Source organism: Ostrea edulis, chromosome 1 (genome assembly GCF_947568905.1).
Source record: "Ostrea edulis chromosome 1, xbOstEdul1.1, whole genome shotgun sequence".
Lineage (NCBI taxonomy): Eukaryota > Metazoa > Mollusca > Bivalvia > Ostreida > Ostreidae > Ostrea > Ostrea edulis.
Window position 1 is genome coordinate 26,358,596 of NC_079164.1, and position 10,395 is coordinate 26,368,990.

Here is a 10,395-nt window from a genome sequence, read left to right on the forward strand (position 1 = left end):
TTTGTGACAATAACTATTTTTCTTATAGGTACCACATTGAGCAATCTAAATCTTTATATTAATAATGATGGCCTTCTCACGCATGTATTTTTATCTCATTTACGAATTTTGTTACATTAGCGAATGCGGTACACGTGCTGCTTCCAGGAACATGTATATAAAGGACATCGCAGAGTTTAAATCGGTGCAGATTAAAACTTTGTGATGTGCTTTATTTACAGATTCCTGGAAGCAGCACGTGTACATGGATATTTATGTATAAATTTTATCAAAATATAGACTTTTTCGTGCTATCTACACTTTAATGAAGACATGCATTTATTTTAGCCGATTTTAGCATTCTAACTGGATTTTTAAAATAATAATCTGCTGTTTCATTGCTGTTATACTTGTGGGCACTTGATACAACAACAACAAAAAATATATAAATAAATAAAAATTGATGTACGAGTTGATATATAATATTTGGCTTCGTTTGGTTGTATTCTAAGTACAAATATAAAATTCCTAAAAAAAACAAAAGACTTGTACATTTCTATGATATTCAAAAGTTGAAATATATTACCCTGCCCATATAACTACATATGTATATATAAATTTTCCTCACTCTTTTAGACTAGAAATAAATCGCATTCCATGCGGTAAATTGATTTCATTTTTAATCTAGTTTACATTTTCATCCCCCCCCCCCCCCCCCCCCAGTTTGTTTGTAGCAAATGTCGTTAAAGGTACTGACGTTTGTCTGCCGGTTTAAGGACGTTGCTCCTGGCTCTCAGATCTTCATCAGACAATGTATTGATCCGCCCCTCCTCTTCCTCTCCTAGGACTCGTTTACTTCTACTTCTATTCATAGTCAAATGAAAGAGTAAGTTTTAGTGACTTATAAACTCAGAGTTGTGTGTTCTGTGTCCTTCCTCGTACAGAACTATTTGCCTCTCCTTTATTATGCTGTTTTATCCCTATAGTGTTACCCTGGTGTCATACACGGTTTCCTGTCACATCTGTTACACTCGCTTGCGTGATACTGAACATAATAGACTGCTTATTGTATATTTGTTGCTTGGTGTGCAATTATGATATATGATATAAATGTGCTTTATATTCTGCATGGTCACGAGTGAAAGTAGATCACTGTCGTTATATTAAAAGTCGTCCTTGTATTGAACCATATCACAACTTTTAAATTCGCGATGTAGATCAAACGTCGAGTACATTTAAAAGCCTACTTTTCTCAACAAAAGTAGTATTTACACTAACCTATACGAGTAAGGTCGGCCTAAATAAATGTAAAATAGATACACAGAGATTTTCAACGTAATTTGAAACTGTAGTTTACTAATTTCATTGTTTTAAAATTTACATAAGCATGTAATGAAGATCCGAGTGTCCATAAGAACATGCAGAACCCGCAGAATAAGGGAACTATACGTACAGAACCCGCAGAATAAGGGGGCTATACGTACAGAACCCGCAGAATAAGGGAACTATACGTACAGAACCCGCAGAATAAGGGAACTACACGTACAGAACCCGCAGAATAAGGGAGCTATACGTACAGCACCCGCAGAAAAAGGGAGCTATACGTACTACCAATGACCATTGCTCGTGATTGGCATGGTTCTTTCTACAAAGAATTTTAAAAGATAATTTTCTCACAAAATTGGAATTCAAATTTCAATTCATTATATCATGCACGAAGGTAAAGAAATACAGAATAAAGGAAATATGTCTATGAACAAAAGTTTCAACGACTGAGTGCGGGGGAAGCGTGTGTTTTCCGAGTGCGCAATTTTCTATCACGTGCACCATCACACGCGTATATATACAATGAAAGTCGCAGAATAAATCTATATATTGTTCCCCGGTGACCGGTTTTGACATACCTTTTGTGCGTTTCCTTATTTTTATCCGGGGAGCGGAAACTTAATCGTCGAACGCCTTCAAACAAGTTGTAGATAACACCCCAAAAAGACATATTGACCGTTGTCAATTTCGCTGCTACAGTAAATTGCTAAGAGATCATATTGCTGGTCGTCTTCCTTGCTTTTGGAATTTAAATGTAATCCTGTGTTAAGATTTTAAATCAACGTCTACAGGAACTCGGTCATTTCTATTCATAATTATTGTTTTCGGAATGAAAAGAACTGCAGTTGTACGTTATTATAATTGCCTAATGCATGCATCTGCACCCTTTCAGAGGTATGAATGCGCTTTGTATTGCGCAATTGTTATCGGTCCTGGTATCGGTTAACAATGCACATTATAACTATCAGAACATGTGTTTCATTTAATGATTGGATTTCAACAAAAAAATGTCTTAACATGCACAACTTCAGTCTGGTGATATATCCAAGCGCCTACTGAACACGGTGTGTTTATCTGTCGGCCATGGCCAGCAATGATGTTCGTTTTTGAAGCGTTATTTGCCAGTGACAAACACAAGGGCAATATAAAATTTATGATATATAGCTTCACTGATCTATTGTATTGTCACGTGATTTGAAATATTTACATTTCTAATGTTTTTCCCTTCGATTATTTTACCAATTATGATGATAGTAATTTCCTCATCAATGTGAGTATGAATCACGATATAGTACGAGTCATTCCAATTGCTTCAGGAGTTTATAATTTTGTTTCCTATATATAACTGACACCGCAGAGGTTGTGTTACAGACGCCCGTGTCAATCTCTAATGAGGCTTGAGAGCAGATTACAGCAGAGAAGGGTGGTTTCTTCTCATATTTATTGGATGCGTTGAGATATGATATATTTGTTCCGCACATAAAATAGAAAGCATGTGTGCGTGCACGTGTGTATGCGCGCCTGTGTGTGTATGTGCGTGTTTGTATTTGCTACAGTCACCCTTTTTTCAAGCAAGAGGTCCTTGAAATTCTGTCAGGGTAAATGTATCGGTTAATGTCCTCATTTGCAGCATTAATACAATGCATGTCCATTTGTTTTTTCTTTTACAAATACAATCAAATGTAAAAAAAATATATATACATCGAATTCTCCTCACCTTCTTAAAATTTTGCAATTAATGTTTATTTCAGTCATACTTTTAGTTTTTAGAAAAACTGTGTTCATCAAATAACACTGGCGTAATAAGGTATATAATGACAAAATAAAGTAGGAGGATCACATCAAGTAAAACAAAATAGTTTTCTTCTTTTTTAGATTTAGAGCATCTAAAATGGAAAACTAATAATGTTTAACAAAATTTCTAGATTATTTCCATATTATGTATATACGGAAGTGTGTGACTTGTTCTACCGGAGACAAATGATTACTTTTAAATTTTTAACTGAGGGAATAAAGCGATATTTTATATATACATGTACTGATTATTTCACAGGAGGCCCACAGGCCTTATCGGTCACCTGAGTACTAGTTAAAAGTATAACTAGCCCCAAGGGGTATGGAATCTAGAAAAAAAAAATCCTGTTCTGAATATTTAAACTAAATTCTAATATTCAGCAACAGTATCAAACAAAATGTGTTCTTAAAACTTAGTGCATATATATTTGTGAAAGGTTTACATAATATATATATATTATCATTAACCCATCCTAGACACAAGCACCTGTGACCTAGAGTTAAAACCCTGGGGTTGCGAAATTCAACAGATACAGTGCATGTTGTTGGAAAGTCGACTGGTATACATGTAGGGAAAAACAAGCCCGTTCGATCTACGCGGACATGCAAAAGCACAGTGCAAGGATTTATTGCATAATCCTATATAATTGTTAAATGTATCATACCGAAACAAGACTTATAAATATTTTAACAGTGTAGAATCAACGAATACTGTTAAGTGGTAAAATCGTGTGTGTGTGTGTGTGTGTGTGTGTGTGTGTGTGTGTGTGTGTGTAGAGAGAGAGAGAGAGAGAGAGAGAGAGAGAGAGAGAGAGCACCTTAAATTGTAGCGATGTCGTTTAGGGGGAGTTTCGGCATCATCACCATCATCACTTTCCCTCCGTCTTCGTGGCATGCTTCCTGTGGGTTAATTTTAGCGATAATTTTCAGTTTTCACAAAAAAGCACATATACACGCGGTAGATTGTAAACGAGGTAGGATTATACCTAAATGATGGCCTTGAACTAAGTGGAGCGAAACGGCTAAATCTCTTGTAAAAATACGAATAACTCCACGAGCAAATCTGTAAAATTGAGTCACATTCAGGACGCCGCTCGATAGAAAAAAAAGAAAAAAAAAGGCGGATTCCACCTTCACAATATCCGTCCGCTATTGTGTACACCGGGAGTAACTATTCAATACATGGGGCTTATGCAGGCCAAGCGGATCCGAGCGTGGAAATACACCACAGAGGATTCATACATGTACAGATAACCCACACTTTTAACAAAAGAAAACACGCCAAACTATGGTACAATGTATAATATACTAACTATCATGATTGTGTAACATGTAGAAAAAATGACAGGGAAGTAAAACTTTTGTAAAACGTACATTATTTTAAAAGTGTACAAGATATTATGATAAAGGTGGGTTAATCGTAGGTAGATGCGTTACAATCGGACCCAGTATTGGGCAAGCAGTTATTGGATCCAGCCCTGCAAGGTTAAACCAACAAAAGATTGTAATGGTACGAAAAGGAAAAACGCCGATGGTTTGATATTTATTTTTTTAAATTCTAAACAGAAATTACCTTCACACGTGGCTTAACCTGGAAAGATAATCCAAGCAAAAGTTGAAATCAACTGGCGTAGCTCAAGATCAAGGTTCGGTTTAGAGAGATCGTCTCTTTGTCGTAGTATGTAGAGGAACAAAACATCGAACTTGTCTTCTCAATTTCAACTATTTATTGATTCACCAAGCATGTTGGCATACAATCATGTTACACAATATGAGATATATAATGGCAATAAACTAATTACTAACAGTTCATTTACATATATGTAAATACAAGTATATATTTGATATGTACCTGTGATATTAGACTATGTATGCAATTTAGTATTGCATATTACATAAATTAAATGTAGTTATAGCACTCTACTTTTGGTGCGCAATTCAAAACATTCATGTAAAAATTCACAAAACCTTCTAGCATGAACTACATTGACAGGATTGCATAGTACTTTACAATGGTTTTCCTTTGATATATCATCGTCTGAATTGTAGATGTTCAAAGGGTAATATTTCTTTCTTATATCTTTATACATGAAGCAGTCATATAAAAAATGTAACTCATCTTCAACAGTAGTTTTACAAAACTGACAAAAACGACATTCTTTTGGAATACATGGTTTTGAATATCTACCAGTTTCAATTTCTAAAGGGTGGGCAGATATTCTTAGTTTTGTTAATCTAGAGCGTACTACTTTCGCAATTGGAAATTTCAAATAGTCTTGTAATTCATAGTTCTTTCTAATTTTACTGTAAAATAGCAATTTTCCACGTTTAGAGAATTCAGTATTTTGCAGTTGCATGTTAATATTATCAATATAGTAATTCTTCAAGTAATTGTAAAATGTGCTTTTATCAATATCCAATGATGGAAGATTTAGCTTATTTCTTAACTTTATTATTTGTCCTTGCCAATTTTCCTGTATGCCAGTATTATAAAGGTTATCATCTTCCAGTTTAGCAGCCATAAGTATTGGATTTCTAATACCATTTTCATCATCATAGCTTTTTAATCTTTTGTAAAATTTGAACATAGAGAGGAGAGCTTTAAAGCAGATGGGGAATGTTCCTAGTTCATATTTGATGGCTAAATTTGAAGCTTTTTTTCTGTACACCCAAAATGTCTTTAAATATTAAGTGCTGTATTTTTTCAAAGGGTAGTTGGTCACAATTGTTAATGTTAATATTAAAGTCTGAAATCCAAATTTCAGAACCATATAAAATGATAGGTTCAATAAGAGCAGAATAAAGTTTTAAAATAGTTTTTACAGATAATTTATCATAAAAGGGCAAGGAATGTTTAATTGCATAAAAAGCTTTCCGTGCACGGTCAGCTAGCACGGTCAGCTGCATATTTAAGGTTGCCATTACAACTGAAAATAATTCCCAAATATTTATATTCATGTGTAAGATGAATTATTGAGTGATTATAATAAAAATAGTGTTGGGCTGTGTCAATTTTCTTATTTTAGAAAATCATTGCATTAGTTTTATTAAGGTTAACAGTTAATTTTTCCTTTATGCAATATTCTGAAAGGCAGTCTATCGAAGTTTGAAGGCCTTCTTTTGTAGTTGAGAGGAGAATTAAGTCATCTGCAAAGAATAAATGACCAACTTCAACATTTTGAAGTCTAGATGGGTTTGTGTTAAAATTCATAAGTTGTGAGTAGAAATCATCAATAAATATATTAAAGAGAGTAGGGGAAAGGTTATCGCCTTGCTTAACCCCACGCGTAACCACAAATGGTTCACTATATCTAAGATTCATCTTTGCAGCAATAATTAGTGTTTGAATACATGTGTTTTATGAGATTGTAAAATTTCCCACCTACACCTTTTTTGTATAGTTTGGTTAACAAAGAAGTTCTATCAATTGTATCAAAAGCTTTGGTGAAATCAACAAAACATGCATATATGTTTTGTTTCTTGTGTTTTAAATATTTGTTAATAAGAGTTTTTAAGATAAATATGTTATTTGTAGTGCGATGATTCCTCCTGAATCCAAATTGGTAGTTACTAAGTAGTTTATTTGTTTCTAAGTATGAGTTTAGGCGGTACTGTAGAAGACCATTAAAAAGTTTACCCATACAGCTAGTAACACTTAATCCTCTATAGTTGGTTGGGTTACATGGGTCCCCAGATTTATAAATGGAAGATATTTGTACTAGATTCCAGTCTTCGGGTATTTCCCCAGAAAGAAGAATTTTATTAAAAAGTTTTGTTATTACAGATAAAAGTATATTTGAACTACTTTTAATAAATTCATTGAGTATCAAGTCTTGTCCTGGTGATTTGCCACATTTTAGATTTTTAATACCAAGTTTAACTTCACTGTATGTAAAAGGATAATCAAGGGGATTAAGGTTTTGTATTTCAGAGTCAACTACATCTTCATAGGCATTATTTCCCTTAGAGCATAATAAGTTTTTATAGTGATCCACAAACATGTGAAGACTTGGGGAAGAAGAATTGGAGTTTAAGTGCATTTTATTTTTCTTTAAAATTTTCCAGAAATCTTTTGAGTTATTCTGTGCCCCTGTCCATAAAAAAATTCTCCTATCGTGGCCAAACCCTACCTCCAGGGCCCCTATTGAACAAATTGAATTTGAACTACCTTGGGATGCTTGCATATTAACATGACTAATCATGCTCCAAGAAGATTCTAAAATATTTTCCTATATATTTGCATGTAAAACTTTAATGCCCTATTGTGGCCCCCCACCCTACCCCCGAGGGTCATGATTTGAACAGTCTTGATTTACTTTACGTCGGAAACCTTTCATGTAAGTTCTTCTAAAGACATTTAAAAATGTCCTTGTATCCGCATGTAAAACTTTAATCCTCTCTTGTGGCCCTACCCTAGCCCCCCCCCCCCCCCCCCCCGGACCATTATTTTAAGAAACTTGAATCTACTCATATCAGGAAGCTTTCAAGTTTTCAACTTATATGCTTCAGAGGTTCTTGATATGTTTTAAAAGATTTTCCCTATACATTCGCGTGTAAATTTGATCTCCTATTTTGGCCCACCTTACCCCCATGGCCATGAATGATCAAACTTGAATCTGCACTATGTCAGGAAAATTTCATTTATATATCAACGTTTGTAGCCTAGTGGTACTTGAGATCTTTAAATTAATTGATCACAAAGTTTGATGAAATTGACTCAGTGGCTCTGGCCGGATAAGAGTTTCTTAAAATCTTTCCCAAAACTATCTTTACTTTAGAAATCTTTAAAAGAGACAGGCCTTAGGACGTTGTTCTACCTATTACACTGTAAAATACCGTGTTTCTTTTATCATCTTTTTAACTGCATGGATGAATTTAAATGTTGCATGTATATATAAATAGGAAGTTGAAATATAATGATTTTATGCATTATTTACCGGTAATGTATTTATAAAATTTAATTTTTTTAAATTATGTGATTTTACACTTTATTTTGTATTTCAAAAGTTGCACTACCTGGTAGGTTTGTGCACTGTATTTGATTACAGAAATTGTGATACAAAAATAAAAACATTGAATGATATTTTTTATAGAAACGCTGTATCAAAAGACTAAAGATGATATTCTGATGATTTTTTTTTTTAATTTTCTCCCTTATTCCACTCCTATGAAATATTATATTTACTTAAACTAATTTGATAAACATAACGAAAAAAGACAATAGGATTGATGCGTTTGTTATAGGTTAGCAACGCCGCACATGTTTTATTCAACAACATAATATACTGAATACAAAAAAAGAGTATTTCGTAAACAAGAGTATGGGTGGGTAGGGAAAACCAAAGACACAGGTAATACTTTCCAAAAATAACGAACGTGGCATTAAACGAATAATACGCGTACATGTGTTCAGCTACAGTGTATACATGTATACTGGGCGCAAAAGCTTTCCTACGTTGGTTGCACAGGCACTATCTATATTAAAGAAAGTGAATATTATGTTTACAGAAGACAATTTCTTTATTATAGATATTTAAAACGTCGAGTGCCTGTGGTTGGTTGGTTGTATATTGTTTAACGTCCTACTTAAGAATTTTTCACTCATATGGAGACATCACCATTGCCGGTGAAGGGCTGTAAAATTTAGGCCAATGCTCGGCGCTTACGACCTTTGATTGATTTATTGTATCTTGTTTAAAGCTGTATGACCCGATGTACATGTATTATTTTTGTACATAATTACTTTAAAGCAGATTAATTACTTTATAAAGTTATTAACTTTCCCTTAATTACATGCTTGAAAACATCTGCATGTAAAAGAAAACAGTGAGAATATTATTTAGAAAAGTAAATATAGTGTAGTACATATATAAATCATCCCATAATAGACGTCTATAAATAGACCCACGCGCGTCAGGGGAATCCCAACATGATTTATCAACTCATTTTAAGGCTGAAAGAGTGTAAAACAACGAATTACTAAGAGGTATTTGATATTTTTTATTTCTATTAAACTTATGGTACGGTACTGTTGTAACAAATATACACAGCTTTACACAGATAAGACCACCGATGATCTGAAAGTTTGAACTGGTCACGTGACTGTCACTTGAAATGGCAGAGTGACGCGGTTATTTGTAAACATAGATTTAAAATCAAATAATTTGGGTTAAAACAGGTGAAATAATGTATGATATGTCATACTGCCTCATAACTACATACGTGCGATGATTTAATAGCATTTTTACGAGATGGAAAAAAATATTGTAATTCGGACAATACAGCTTTAACGTTCGCCCCGCATGCGGAAGGCCGGGGTTCGAATCTTGGCCGCGACAGACCCAAGTCGTTAAAACAGGTAGTGACAGTTCCATCGCCAAACGCCAAACGCTCAGCATTAGGTGTGAATGTCACGGGTCCTCGGAGATGACCTTAAAAACGGATGTCCCGTGTCACAACTAGGTGTGGCACGCTATAGAACCCTCACTGCTCAATGGCCGTAAGCGCCGAGCATAGGCCTAAATTTGAAGCCCTTCACCGGTCTTGGTTACGTCTCCATGTGAGTGAAAAATTCTCGAGAGGGACGTTAAGCAAGATTATCTGATACATTGCTTTACTCTGAAAAGTTACAGATTAGTTTGAAATTTGTTTCAGTTCATTGTTTTTTTGCTGAGTTATGAGCTTGCGCAAATACTCTTTCCGCACTTGTTTTCGTCATGCTTGCAGATATTCACTTGGTAACCATAACAAATTACAGATCGAGTTCGTATTCCGGTCCATTGATTTATTTACTGAGTTATGGTCCTTGGACTTAGAAAATAAACGCAAATACTCAGTTTTCCGCACTTTCCTTTCGTCTTGCTTGCAGATATTCATTTGATATTCGGTTCATTAATTTAGTTACCATGACAAGTTACAGATCAAGTTCAAATTATGTTCCGACCCAATAATTTTTTGCCGAGTTATACCCCTGGACTTAGAAAATAAACGCAAATACTCAATTTTCCGCACCTTTTTGTCTTTCTTGCATATTCATATGCTATTTGAAACATTGCTTTACCATGACAAGTTACATATCGAGTGGTCCGTTTATTTTTTGCCGAGTTATAACCCTTGGACTCAAAAGATTAACGCAAATACTCAGTTTTCCGCACTTTTTTGAAATGTTAGCAGATATTCATTTGATATTTCGTACATTGCTTTAGCATGTCAAGTTACAAATCAAGTTTGAATTTTGTTTTTTCTAAATGAATTTTGAGGAATTTTAGGAATCTTGGAGAATGCCAGGTAGTTAAT

General features: G+C 34.3%; 1 protein-coding gene across 9 annotated transcripts in view; it reads right to left on the bottom strand.

The window, feature by feature from the left end:
* The window catches only part of LOC125663824 (protein-glutamine gamma-glutamyltransferase K-like), a 62,457-nt gene that overhangs the window by 7,025 nt on the left and 45,037 nt on the right, over positions 1 to 10,395 (bottom strand). For 2 of the 9 annotated variants that reach the window (XM_056154066.1, XM_048896208.2), the window contains 2 exons: positions 3,918 to 3,999; positions 737 to 843 (listed from right to left, as the gene is read on the bottom strand). In XM_056154066.1, coding sequence (XP_056010041.1) covers positions 737 to 843; positions 3,918 to 3,994 — 184 coding nt within the window. In that variant the 5' untranslated portion in view covers positions 3,995 to 3,999. Of the gene's footprint in view, positions 1 to 736; positions 1,002 to 1,883; positions 3,850 to 3,917; positions 4,000 to 4,085; positions 4,272 to 10,395 lie in introns of those variants that run through there. The other 7 variants (XM_056154031.1, XM_048896207.2, XM_056153936.1 and 4 more) reach the window with 7 other exon arrangements.